Here is a 14642-nt window from a genome sequence, read left to right on the forward strand (position 1 = left end):
GTTACGCTGGCATGTTTGAAGTTTTTGTGTTCGAAAATGCTGGAGAACCAAGAAAAAGTACAAGTAGTCTGGCTCACTGACTCCACTGAAGATGAATTTATAGATGCCGGAAAATTGTACGGTAAGGAAACCAATCTAGTGGGCCTGCACCCATTCATGATCATGCAACCAATAGCAAACAAAATTCGGACTAAAAAAATTGGTAAATTTGGAGCAGTATTTAAAACAATAGTCAGGTTTATACAAACATGTAATTTTCTTGAAAATGACTGCACACCAGGTGCCATAATTTTACAGGATGCTTAGATTGTCGTTTACCAACATCCTAGTAAGGTATTTCGTAAAAACTTGGTAGTTTTATTTTTCGATGTTTGCAGATGTTGTATCTTCCCTTTAAAGCCCAAGCTTTCCTGCCACTTTCCTACACTTGCCATTGATGGCATCTTTTACTGATTTTATGAATGATTTAGACGGGGTAGACTGTGGGTATACATGTACCTTCCTGGCTTGTGACATGATGGCCTGAAATTTGGGGTCACGCTTCAAAGCCGCCTTGGACACAACCTTCCCGCCCTTGCAAAGGACTTCACCCCCATGGTAGTTGTGGACGGCGAGCTCTTCTTCTGAAAAAGTCTTTGAAACCAATTTCAGGATAAGTTCTTTGGCGCTCGTTGTCTTTTTGTAGGCATCCAAATAGTTTGTCTTGGGAATACTGAATGTAAATTCCCCTTAACAAATCAACACAGTGTCATTGTCCAATTCCACACAATTGGACTGGGACCTCTGCGATTCAACTCGGAGCATTTCCTTGATGGTGTCAAGGTCCTTCTGTTGCCTATCCAGCCTCTGAATGACGGCAATCAGAAGCTCACGGGAGCTGAGATGGTCCAGTCCAGAAGGTGGTGGGTGAGGCTGCTGCTCTGGCCCCTCTTCTAACAGTTCTTCGCCAATGTTGAGTAGGATGAACATATCAGAGTCCTGCATAAGGCTGAAATCCAGAGCTTGCGGTGCCGGGGCTGGAAGTGGTGACTGAGGCTGTTGTTCTGGGGCTGGAGGTGGTGATGGAGGCCGTTGTGGTAGGGCTGGAGGTGGTGACGGAGGCCATTGTGGTAGGGCTGGAGGTGGTGACGGAGGCCGTTGTGGTAGGGTTGGAGGTGGTGACGGACGCCGTTGTGGTAGGGCTGGAGGTGGTGATGGAGGCCGTTGTGGTAGGGCTGGAGGTGGTGATGGAGGCCGTTGTGGTAGGGCTGGAGGTGGTGACGGAGGCCGTTGTGGAAGGGCTGGAGGTGGTGATGGAGGCCGTTGTGGTAGGGTTGGAGGTGGTGACGGAGGCCGTTGTGGTAGGGCTGGAGGTGGTGACGGAGGCCGTTGTGGTAGGGCTGGAGGTGGTGACGGAGGCCGTTGTGGTAGGGCTGGAGGTGGTGATGGAGGCCGTTGTGGTAGGGTTGGAGGTGGTGACGGAGGCCGTTGTGGTAGGGCTGGAGGTGGTGATGGAGGCCGTTGTGGTAGGGCTGGAGGTGGTGACGGAGGCCGTTGTGGTAGGGCTGGAGGTGGTGACGGAGGCCGTTGTGGTAGGGCTGGAGGTGGTGACGGAGGCTGTTGTGGTAGGGTTGGAGGTGGTGACGGAGGCTGTTGTGGTAGGGTTGGAGGTGGTGACGGAGGCTGTTGTGGTAGGGCTGGAGGTGGTGACCGAGGCCGTTGTGGTAGGGCTGGAGGTGGTGACGGAGGCCGTTGTGGTAGGGCTGGAGGTGGTGACGGAGGCCGTTGTGGTAGGGCTGGAGGTGGTGACGGAGGCCGTTGTGGTAGGGCTGGAGGTGGTGACGGAGGCCGTTGTGGTAGGGCTGGAGGTGGTGATGGAGGCCGTTGTGGTAGGGTTTGAGGTGGTGACGGAGGCTGTTGTGGTAGGGTTGGAGGTGGTGACGGAGGCTCTTGTGGTAGGGCTGGAGGTGGTGACCGAGGCCATTGTGGTAGGGCTGGAGGTGGTGACGGAGGCCGTTGTGGTAGGGCTGGAGGTGGTGACGGAGGCCGTTGTGGTAGGGCTGGAGGTGGTGACGGAGGCCGTTGTGGTAGGGTTGGAGGTGGTGACGGAGGCTGTTGTGGTAGGGCTGGAGGTGGTGACGGACTCGAGGCCGTTGTTCTGGGGCTGGAAGTGGTGATGGAGGCCATTGTTCTGGGGCTGGAGGTGGTGACGGAGGCCGTGGACAATACTGCTTGTTCTTTTCTGTCTTGAACCCCAACACATATTACAGTCTTGACAGGAAAATTTTCCAGTGCAGTCTGAGGAAAATCCGGGCTGCGTTCATCTCCAGATGGAGCTGGCCGATGACTGGCACAATCCATGAAAACTCTCTTGTGCCAGCATTTTGAAGTGCACGAACGGTGCACTTAATTTCAAGCAAAAGATGCAGTGTCATTATTCGTCATCTGCAGAGTTTGCAGGGTCGACAGGGTTGGCGGGCTCAACAGCATTGGTAGGGTCAACAGGGTTGGCAAGATTCTGCCCCAAAAAATAAAAAAAATAGAAAAAAATCAATGTAAATATTTTTTCCAGCTGGTGGACAACCGATGATGACCAACTGACTTACATGTATTTTTGGATTATCTGTCACTTCTTTTTGGATCATTATTGTGCATGAGAAGGTAAACAAAATGTACTGACATTTCATTTTTGTGTTCCGCAAGCGTACTGCGATTAATGCTTCAAAGGCAGGTCTGGTAAAGAGTACACTATCTGCAAACAACTTCTAGTGTACAAGTTTGTATATCTTGGATAGATATTACATGTTGTCTTCAGCCATTAGTGTGAAGTCGACATTACGATAACTTTGCGTTTATATAAAAGAGTGTTTTCTTACTCTGTAGGCCCAGGCTTACTTGTTTATTTAACAAGCAACTTAAATACTGTTCACAGTAATTTGGTGTAATTAATATTACCCTGAATCTTGTCCCTCCGGGCTTGTTAGTGGGGCATACTTCAAGAATGAAGCTATGTCCTCCCTCGCCTTGGCCTCCTGTCATGCAGGCCCCTAATAAATGATGGAAACCAAGAATTTAATGCTATATCAAAATGTACACGAGAAACTACCGACATTTTAAAAGGAAACAGCAATTTGTCTTGTGTATAAACTTTGATTGAAGCTTAACACACAAAAAAGAATGCAAGAGAAGGGAGAACAGGGGGGGGGGGGGGGAGATAGTTAGTAACGTCTCTCTTGGGTGAGAGAAATTATCAGTAAAGAGCCAGATAAGATAAATATCTTAGGGCCAGCGTCCTTAATAATTTACTCGGCGCGCTGCGATCCGCTTCACTGCGCCGACTAGCGCCGGAGAGCGCCGTGCTCACGGCCTCCCTCGCCCCGCCGATGCCCGGCGCTGTGCGGCGCTGGAGGAAAACACGCATAACAATAGGCGTCACGGCCGAACGCATTTCATACACCGTGGATACACACGGCCCGCCTCGGCGTGCCGGCAGTGAGTTCTAGAGTTAAAATTTATATTGTGCACGATCTTCACTTTGTATTGGAATTCTACGAATGTACATTTATAAATTGTGAACAGCTGTTGACTGAAAAGCATTTTCAGATTATCAGACACCGAGCTCAGTTTCCAAAATGAACATGATTATAAGAATACTTGCGGCAATTCGGCGATTGGTTCCGAGAACAGAAACAATTCCCAGCTTTTATAGCTCCACGGATAAACACAATAAAAACAATTTTGCACATACTTAACTTCTCAAGGTAGAATTATCACCAATGCACTTTCCTGTTCCATTACCAAATAGATTTACCGGCGTCAAAGTACCGGAGTAAATTCCGGCGGTAAGTTTATCGAGATCTTATACATTTCGCAAAACAATTTTAAAAATTCCAAAAAAAAAATCGGGAACTTGGTCTTGCTTTATTGTGTTAGGTTAAACTAAATAAATAAACTAACACCCTAAAAATTTAGATTTTAACATAAGATGTAAGATTTGCCATCAGTACTTTTCGATTGCAACCTGTAGTAGAATTGATATTCAGACCCTGTGTTTTTTGTTTGCATTGGTCTGCGAAATTGGCCAGACACTAAGACAATATGTAGAAAAGGTGCTTTATTAGAAACCATTAATAAAATAATCTGCTGACCAAATTAAATAATCCGGTCCAAATGTAATCTTCAGAAACATGCTTAAAAAGTATTACATGTAGGTACTATTAAAAATCCTGTCTGGAAAAAAAATCACCTATGACTTTGCTATTTTGCTGTATCCATACTTCTTGATCATGACTGTTTATCTGTGAAGCTTTCTCCTGTGATCGTCGATGTCCTTTTTCCTAGTAAACACATACTTGCACCCTGTCTCTTTACAGCGGCCTAACGACTTTTGTTGGAACAACGGCATGTGCTCACATGGGGGGTCTCTGCCACGTCGAAGGGCCTCTATGAATGTAAAGAAATGACCTGGGTGGTCCAATGAAGGAACTGGTGTGGGAAAGTCGCGCACACACTGCAGCATATCACCAGCAACTGGGGGGTTGGACGAGCAGTGCTGACACCCTGGATCGGCACATTTAGCAAAAATCACCATGCCAATGCGCCGATCCATGTGTCGCATGACGAACTTGTATTCATCATTCACTGCTCGATCCTCCCGCAGCCTAGTCGCCGATGATGACACTGCAGTGTGAACACGATCAAAGTCATTAAAGGGCGCATCTTGGGTTCCGCTGGGCGTTGTGATGGTGGTGACCGGATGCCCAGCGTAGTGGAGCCCCTTCCAATAGTGTTTGACGCGTTCCATGGCATTGTTGAACACCTCTGCATCCTTCCTTTCTCGTTCATCTTGGCTGAGGGACTGCCGCTTGGGAGGCAGCTCCCCGGGGAGCGCTGCGGGTATCGACGTGGAGGTCAATGCCCGGGTGCACGGGGCCCACAGCCGCTCCACGGGGTTCAATGCCGAACTGCTATATTTCGTTGTTATCACGGGCGATGTTCCCTTGAATATAATCAATAGAAAGTGGACTATACGCACTGTTTAAAAGTCAATACTTTCGTCTACATGTATTATTGTGGTAATTTTTGCTCAGTTACTTTGAGCACCAATCATTGTTTTTATGTAACCGTGTTTTCTTAGAGATACTTGCAGGTATTTTTACTGTATGAGCTTATGAGTACCGTGACTTTACAGTACCAACGTGTTGTCTTGACTCGCGTTATTATTATGTTATATCTTCAGACAAGAAATGTGCATTAAAAACCCTTTTTTTATGACAGGTTTTCTTTTTAATCCAACATCATAGGCCCCCTTGGTACGTGGAATCTTTGGGCCAAATTTAGTGACTTAAATTAATGAAATGACAATTAAGGTTGACTTACTCGTACTGGTCCCGCCCAAGGTCGTCCTTCGTCAGGGTAGATGGAAGGGCCGGAGGAAGCATCTGAAGGTAGCCACATGGAACTATGAAATACCCTGGAGTGGGGAAATCATGGTCAGGGAGGTTTGGGCAGTCACCAGAGGGGAAGAACCGATGAATCTTGAGATGCCGGTCCACTGCCGCAACCTGGTCGCCAAGAAGAATTTTGTTCTTGTTGTCCACGGAGTAGACCAGGGATGACTCGTGGAACTTGGAGGCCAACTCCAAAGCATACCTCACCCGTGCCGAGTAGAAGTGGCTGTTTGGGTTGTCCTTCTGGATGGAGTTCTCCTTTGCGGGGACCCGTGCTTCTATAAACCCCTTGTACCTTGTGGAACTTCTGTAGCTTTTGTGCGGTGGCTGCATCCAACGTGCTACAGTTCGATCGCCTGTGAATTGATAAAATAAAAAAAATAAGCGTAATTTTAATGAAATATTTATAAACTTGTTGTAAACAAGATAATCTGGTAAAGATTTCAAACAACTTTATGCGTAAAGAAACATTACCAGTTCAACTCATAACTGTTTTTTTCTTTTATTTGCCCGTTCAAAAGACAAAAAATTTGTTTGTGTCTGATCAAAATAATAAGTCGGCACAATTAACAATATCAGTGCAAATTAAGATTAGTCTCTACTGCTTTAGTCAGGAATATTTACATCTCAGCTCACTATAATGTTTAGTCAGGGCTGTGTGTGGGAGCTCTGTGGGTAAGAGCCGAGCTCGATCGATTGGTCAATGCTACGCGCAGTCCATCCCACTTGTGCCATGTTCTTCATAAGAAAAAGTCTTTGAAACCAATTTCAGGATAAGTTCTTTGGCGCTCGTTGTCTTTTTGTAGGCATCCAAATAGTTTGTATAAAGTTGTATAAAGTATGTGTGTCCAAACACAGCTGTCATGAAGTCATATTTGACACAATTTATTAATATGCTGTAATTACCACTAAAATACAGATGTAATTTCAATAACCATCACGTGGTTGGGTTAAGAGTTGTGCGCTATGAAATGTTCCTTATTGTCAAGCCTGTATCAACCCTGCATCAAACCCAAGATCTGTCCATTGTGTATTGAGTTTCTAGAAAATACATACATTTTGCTGATGGGTGAGCTACTTGTTGAGATGAGAGGTGTGCCTTAACACCGTCGTTTCACTCATCTGAATCCAGAGACATCATGGAGTCCTCATCCTGGCTGTCTCTCTCTTCTAGTTGAGAGCTGCCAAGCTGCAGATAGCTTGCAATTTCTTTTTGAATACTTCTCTTAATATGCTCTGAACTTGCCACGACCACAGCACTTCTTGCACCTTCACAAGCCTTTAGAGCAGCTGCTGCTATAATTGGCAACACAAAATTTTAAAAAGATTTACAACAATTTCTAAGGGTAGTGAGAACACTCAAGAATATTACAGTAACATTGATGCTAAAAGTCGCCTACTTATGACAAGAACAACATGTGAATTTGCCAAGTCAGTCTAACTGACAAAAATTCACATAATCAATGCAATTGCAAAGCATTCATTTCCTCATCAAGAAGCATTTGCTTCCACTGTATATGTTGGTGTATCATTTGTGTGTTTACATACGCGGTTCAAAATAGATGAAAGTGTGATTTGTTTTCATTGTTTTATTTTTCATAAAAAAAACACGTTTGGAGAAAATATTTCAAGAAAAAAATTGGTTGAAGAACACAGACAACCGGTTTTTTTTTCAAAACTATTTCTTAAAAAGAAAAAAATAAGACAGTGAATGCACTCAGAAACTTTTTTAGGCCTGTGGGGTGCATGTGTTGTGGCTGCAATGGCCTTTTGTCAATGCCTCATGACTTTTTAACATTTGACCGAGCGGCGGATCCAAATACTGTTGCTGTATCTGCTTAGTTACATAACAGGTGTTTAGCAATAACGATCATTTACAGTGAAGAAGAAAGTCACAAATGTATACCAAGCTAGGGATTGCTAAGAGCATGCTTGCCCCGAATCACGTGAAACAGCAACACAATCTTCAATGTAAAGTCTGTATAATATAATGTTGATCGAGAACATGCGATGAAATATATCAGTACACAGATATTCAATTCCCCATGCACAAATGGCCTGTTGTACATCGGAATGGCAAACATTATCAATGCATTACGTTGCTCAGACATTAGGGCTTGATATACTTTCTTACAAAGTACATAGAGCCATAATGAGACCACCAATACACTCCAACGTTTTTAATACGCTTGTGTACTGTGTCAAAGTTTTTAATAGTCAATTTGAGTTTGCTTTGTGCAGCCTGCCAAATACTGATTGAATACCTACCATTTTTTGTTAGGTCTACAACCCAATCTCCCTCCTTTGTTTCTTTTGCCAACACATGTTGTATTGGGTCTTCTTTGAGGAGCATATCGCACTCCTCTGCAAGTAATTCTGCCTCGTCGTTACGGAAGTGCGCCTTTAGGAATATATTCATCTCACCAGTCACAGCATCTGTATCAGTAAAGTATACATGTATATACAAATAAATGTTCTATGTTCCTTAAGATGCAATAAGTTCATAATTGAGATCTCTCAAAACCACCATTGCAATACCTCTTGTCTGATGTACCTGTAGGATTTGATTGAAAACAAACTGAAACTTATAATAGAACAAACAAACAACCAACCAAACTTAGCCTCCGTACAATCTCAGGACCTTCAATATGTTCAACCATGGTTCAACCATTCGAGCTATTAAGCGGGATTAAAATATATATTCGTAATGGTGTAACATGCAAGAATGCAATATGTGCGCAGGCACGGATCCAGAAGGGGGGGGGGGCCAGCTCTGTCCCAAAAATTGTTTTTCACAGAAATTCCTGTAAAATAAGGCAAAACCCCTTCCCCCTAACACCCAAATTTGTCTTGATAGTAATAATGTCCGCCTTGCACAAAATACGTACAGAGCCGGCTTGGTTGGGGGAATATGCACATTATTCTGTGATATAGTGTTAATCATTGTCATATGTATTTATGTAACTTGGAAGAAATAATTCTACAACATTATTCAGATTTCTCTAAGAAATCAACATTCACTCTAGGTGTACTGTACCATACGGTATTTCTTTTCTTTCGTTTTGATTGTAGCCTTGCCTCACTATCAGCTACATGATAATCACACAACCACTTACCTCCATGTCAAACATAACGAGTTTCACAGATGAGAAACCATTCGTTCTCTTGACAGCAGCAGGGGAGTAGGTTGTGAGAAATATCACTGTGCTGCAGTCGTTCTCCAGGACTGCAACCTCTTCAAGCACTTCCTGATCCCCTCCAAACATCCTGCCTGTCCTTCCAGTTGACTGCATCTTGAATAAACTTCAAAAAAGGGCGAGGGATGCCCTGTTTGAAGTTACACCCTTTAAGGTGTTAAACAAAAGTACATGTATAGTCCATGTTAAGTTTAATTGAAACATTAAACTTCTAAATAAACTTCCCACGACAGCTTTTGACTGGAAGTCTCTGTTCATATGTCAGTGAACAAAACAGTTTTTTTGTCACAGTCACATGTATTCACTTTTCATTAGCATTAACAAATGGTCTATTTTTTTTACTGTGATCTTATAATCAATGTAAAATGAAATGCTTGAATGATGGCCGGCCATATGCATTTGCCAACAGTGGCAATTAGTGAGTGATAAGATACAGGTACATTGTAGATTGTGACCCAAATCTTGTAGGGGACACTTTCCTACATAATGCTCCATTAGGAATAAGCCATCAGGCTTTTTCATCCCCAGACTATATGTGACCCATAGTATTTCCACATGTTAAACAGGCTTGAACAGACCAGGCTTAATTTTAGCAACCACGGAATGAGAACGCAAGATTCTTCGCTGAAATTTGGACTTCTGCCTCCTGCTGTGGAACATCTGCAGAAGCGTGGCAGCTGGCACCTTGTCTCCATATGTCTCAAGTAGTCGGGCGAAGATGTCATTTGCCTGCTGCCGCTCCTCCTCTGGCATGACCAGTACCTCACGCTTGGCCTCCCCTCCCAAGTACTAGATGAGTACTTGGGACTGCTGGTGCGGTGGAGTGTTCCAGGTCTGTAGGAGCGCCCTCATGTCAGTGATCCACTCTTCGACTGTCGGGTCATTGACGCTCTGCTTCGTGCCCGAAAACATACTGACCTTCAGGTCAATGGGCACAAAGCTTATGTGGTGAGCTGCAGGTGCCTGTGCAGCTTCACCGTTGTCTACCGCGTTTCCTCCTTCCATGGCTGTAGCTGGCAATCCCACGTTGTAAGGGGTATGGTTTGTAAGAGGTTAAAGAAAATAAATATGATGATAAGCAATGTAACAATGATAAGCAATGAAACTTAAATGCAGGTAATCCTAGACTCAAGCAATTAAAACTTGGGAACAAAGGATTAAGGCATGGTCTAGGCTAAATAAATGGATACAGGTCTATGTACATGTACAAGTACATGTACATGTAGTCAAAAAGAGCAACTAAAAAAAATCTAGAAAAATATGAAAATCCACTCAAAATGCAAGAAAAAGGAACTTAAACTCTGTGGATAACATACACATGAAACCTAAATGCAGGTAATCCTAGACTCAAGCAATTAAAACTTGGACAAACTTATATTACAAAACTTATTAGAATCACACAACTTTATTACTTTCAAAGAAGAGAACACTTCCAATGTTTAGAAATGAGCCAAAAGAATAATCAAGTTGGAATAAAAACTTATAACAGTAATCAAAAGTTTCTAAACAAAATGGCTAGTTAAAACGGCTTCTATAAGAAAAGAGCGGAGACTCAAACGATTTCATGTATAGCAAAAAAAAATTTAAAAGGAGCTAAAATGATGCTGAACTGAATTATATGACTATCATAATGGCAAATATAAAACTGGAATTATACAATAATAAGAAAAGTAATGAAAACTCACCAATGACTGGACTAGCAGACAAAAGAAACAACTAGGAAGACACTCTCCAGGTAGGAGGAAATATATGACTATATGATGTTAAGTTGTCTCACTGCTGGTCTGCTGGGTAATAATGACTCTGGCATGACACTGTGGCAGCTTTTATATGGGGGGGGGGGGGGCTTGTGGGCTAAAATAAACAAACAGGGGGTCACACTACCAGGAAATGGGGGGGGGGGCATCCAAACTTCAACTAAAATGATTTTCTTTTCTAAGGGGAGCTACTCCTATTATAATACACTATGGAAATACACAAGGAAAAGTTGGCCCTGCCACAAAGTGATGAAATATTCTTGCTGAAGAAATTAGAACATGATTCGATCCATTGTGACACCTTTGATTTACGGCATCGGGATACTAATGTGTTCATCATGCATATCTTCATCTTTTGAATTGAAAGAAATATCCAAGCTTGTGTTACTGGTGAACACCCTTTCTCCACCATTACAACTATTTAGTCTGCACCTACCTGCAAAGGTACCTTTATCCATGTATGACTTGCGTCTTGTTTGCGGTTCTAGGTTAATGCAAGTGTAGTGGTACCACATGTCACAGTTATCACAGGCAATCATGCTTCGTGAGTCGTGGTAACTGGTAAGTTTGTCTGCGAATGCAAAACAATTCTTGAGAATGCAGGGTTGGAGAATTGATACAACTGTTTGTGGGAATCGACATCGGCTCATGACGTTGTGTGACCTTGTAATCTTTTAGGCAATACATGTACGATCTGGACGTTGAACTACCGATGTGGAATCATGGGCGAGCTTTTTCATCCTGCTGATGTTTCTCTTACAAGCTGCATGATCACACCATGACTTTCCTTCCTTTCTAACTTTCAAACAAGTTGGTTTATCAGGTGTAAGCTTTCAATCAGATGTGGAATCCGACATTTCTTCACTTCTTCGTCTACTTTTCTATTTTTTTTCTCGGACTTTGTCCCGCATGCCTAGTCAATTGTTTTCCGCATGATTTGAATAAGTGTATCTTCAGACGCCCTCTGACAGTTTCATCATTGTCCAGTGTGTTTGAAAAGGTTGATGAATTGGCATCTATCTATGTGCTTGTGACATTCTCTAGACTGAATATGTATCTTTATTACTGATTTTGACATTTGTATTGGCCATCGATCGGGTTAAGTCTTAATATGTGTAACCGGGGACAACAGGCTCTTCAAGTTTAGATGAAATAATACTTTTTTTTTATTTCTCAATGGCTGCATGGCAGCAAGGTGCCGCCAGTGCTGTAACTTTCTTTACATCACAAGACTTTTACTGCATGTGTGTTCTCTTGTCGGTGGCTAACACAAGACTGAACAAAGCTAATCTTAACCACAGGATGTTGGCCAGTGCCTCACATTCCTGGGCAAACCACACAGGGATTATGAATAAACAAAGCTAATATGGGGTGATAAAACAAAGTAACTAGTGTCGAAAAGCTAGAGTCTATCTAATGAATAATAATGAGGTACATGTAGTCAGGCCTCCTGCCTGGAGTTGATTACTTTTCCAGAAACTTGGAATGCGTGGCTGACCCAATCAGGGCCAAAGGACAGATTTTCTCACAGTGGTATTTAAATGAAAAAAAATGACATGTATAAACAATGAAGATAACAATAATTTCAATACTAAGAAAATGTGTGAACATGAAAACAATCCGAAACTTGAGTAAAAGCAATCCTACGTACCGACTTTTGGGATATAGGCCTAACATATTAAAAAGACTTTCAGTAGAAATAGGACATGTAGGAAAAGCAAAGGTGCCCAAAAGATATGATTGAAATATGCTTGAAATATTTCACCGGTTACATATGTTCATAGCTTCTCTACGAGTTTTGATATGGCCATGTTGTCAGGGTCCTTTATAAGTTTTCTTCTCTGTTGGATGTCTCCTCCAAGAGTTTATCCAAGTGGGCCATCACTGCAGGTTGTCCCTGAAGTCTTGTCACGGACCTATCTACATGTACACTAGATCCTCTCCTAATAATACGTAAAAGCTCACTGATCGGTTGCATCAAGCTCAGAATATTGTCTTCTCATTTCTTGCGTTGATGCTTTGAGGCTCTTTTTTGTTAGAGCAAAGCCCCATGATATTGTCATTCTCAAATCAAGCAATTCAGTGACAGGTTTCTATTTGCTCCAACCCAATATAAAATGTTTTTCATGGACCTGTCCATGTAGCAGTATGCCGGTGAACCTCCATTGTCAAGTTGGTTCCATCAGTCATGAGAATTTGTACTATTTGTGGTCTTTCTTTACATACTTCTTTACATACAGTGCTAGGGCACCAGTGTTACAACATTCAGATGGGGTGCCTTTCAGGCTTTTTGTCGAATGTTTGTTTACGATAATGATAGGGGTAAACAATGTTTCACATTGACAAATGTTGTACAGAGTCATGTGGTATTTTAACGTCCCATGGCATAAATCTGGACATTTTAACAACATCGAGACCATTGTTTGCAATGTCCACTACTTTACGGTGATAATATCCATTCTGTCTTGTTACAATGAAATTGATAAGTTGAAGAACATTGAAGGCTTTTGTCCTTGCGAAAACCTTATCCGTCAGCACTTGCAATTGCTGCCTCGCAGTCATTTGTGTTGTAACCCCTGATGGGTAGATGTGATCTCAAGCAAATGGCGAAAACTTGTCGCCTTTACATTGACATGTATATGTCTTCCAGAAGTTTACAGAAATTGGGATACGTTGCCACTTTTTCATCCTTCATGGCTTCATCATGCCATTATTTTCCAAATCTGTTATGGTAGAAGCAAATGACATTGCTTTCAAAAATGAAAACAACTGTTGCCTGTCTTCTCTGTTGCAAGATGTGAAAAGCACACACAAGCAATTGCGATTATGGAAAAAAGCAGCCTCTAAGGCAATCCGTTTGGCATCACTGTCATCCATCCACACCCGTGGACACTTTGTCCCTCTCCCATCAAATGCCTCTTCAGTTAACAGAGACTTGTACAGTTCGAGGGCTTCTCTGATAGTGTCAGAGGACTCGATCGTTGTTATAAGGCAAAAGTATGCGTCATGATGAGCATGAAAACCGGACACTTGTGTCTGTCAAATAGCGATGTTCTAAACTTAGTTTCTTCGCATCTCTTCTCCTTTTTCTCTTTACAAATAAGGCACTGACTGTATGATTTTGCTCATGAATTATACGGGATAATCAAAAGTACAATGTACATGAACTCAAGGCGATTAAACTTTACACAGAGATAATAATGTTCTTGGCAGTTCATGAAATGGGCCCCAGGTGTTAACTGACTACAAAATGGGAGAATTAGTAAAAGATGATTACAGGTCAAAGGTCAAACATGTGGGTGAAGTGTTAAAGATTCCATGGGTGCGTTTGAGTAGCTTACAAGTAACTTACATGAGAGCGTGCTATTAGCCGTCATGTGATCCCTGTGTCTGCCCCGCGGTGTCAACCATCAATGTCCCAGCTTGCGATCGCGGGTCTGTGGTAGCTGCCCGGATGTAACAATGTAACCAGATGGGTCCGTGGCTAATTAGATTGAAGATGGCCAAAATTTGATTACTAACTGCATATAATGGAGAGATTGATGACACAAAATTCCCAATTATTGACGGTGTTCAATTGGATGGACACCTTTGTGTTTATGATTCAGAGCATATCCTCCATTTCCAGCAATTATCGATCTGGCTGCAATGATAAAACTAATTTTACCAGTGAAGCATACGACAGGTATGCCTGATGTGTGTACATTTTAAATTCCTGCCAATTAACAGCCTTTGACCTTAATTATGACTTCCACGAGAATGATCCCCTTGTATACACGGGGACGCTACTCGAATGCACCCTATAAGACTCAATAAAACGGTTAAACTCAGTAGGCCCCCTACACTTTAAATTAAGATTTGCATTACAAATCTACATGTAAAATTTAAAATGCAATGTCACACCTTCTAATACTATGCTTGATGTGCTGATGCAATCGTTTTTGGAAGTTAATGATTTTGTTTATATAATTTTTCATGCGCTATGCAATTATTGTCAGTCTGTGTATTTTTATCATGAAAAGAAAAGGCCAGTTTCATCTAAGCTCACCAGAATTTACCGGGTTTTTTGTTTTTGTTTTTGTTTTTGGATTTTTTAATAAAATATTAATAGGTGTCGCAAACATGTGTTCGCTATGCAAAATGTCAGTGTTTACATTCCCCCGTGTTTTTATATGGGCTAGTTTTTATTGCAACTCAAGAAAATACATGCACAGGTTTTGCATTGAAAATAAGAAGAAAATGTGTTGTTGTTTTTTTGT

General features: G+C 42.3%; 2 protein-coding genes and 1 long non-coding RNA gene across 3 annotated transcripts; 1 reads left to right on the top strand and 2 right to left on the bottom strand.

The window, feature by feature from the left end:
* The first annotated feature begins 833 nt into the window (after positions 1-833).
* On the top strand, positions 834-2252 carry LOC119725851. The gene is made up of 2 exons (XM_038197443.1): positions 834-2149; positions 2183-2252. Exons 1-2 carry the CDS (start codon positions 1062-1064, stop codon positions 2187-2189), a joined length of 1095 nt encoding a protein of 364 aa, XP_038053371.1. The 5' UTR covers positions 834-1061; the 3' UTR covers positions 2190-2252.
* Positions 2253-2703: 451 nt separating this feature from the next.
* On the bottom strand, positions 2704-6164 carry LOC119725453. Its single transcript, XM_038196860.1, has 4 exons — positions 6156-6164; positions 5359-5840; positions 5139-5212; positions 2704-5013 (listed from the first exon to the last, which is right to left on the bottom strand). The coding sequence occupies exons 1-4, from the start codon at positions 6162-6164 to the stop codon at positions 4274-4276; spliced, it is 1305 nt and encodes a 434-aa protein (XP_038052788.1). The 3' UTR covers positions 2704-4273.
* Positions 6165-10465: 4301 nt separating this feature from the next.
* Positions 10466-14642, bottom strand: LOC119725852. Its single transcript, XR_005270740.1, has 3 exons — positions 13736-14642; positions 10820-10954; positions 10466-10480 (listed from the first exon to the last, which is right to left on the bottom strand). It is a non-coding gene; the product is annotated as an uncharacterized LOC119725852 (long non-coding RNA).

Source organism: Patiria miniata, unplaced genomic scaffold, assembly GCF_015706575.1.
Source record: "Patiria miniata isolate m_02_andy unplaced genomic scaffold, ASM1570657v1 HiC_scaffold_19, whole genome shotgun sequence".
Taxonomy (NCBI): Eukaryota; Metazoa; Echinodermata; class Asteroidea; order Valvatida; family Asterinidae; genus Patiria; species Patiria miniata.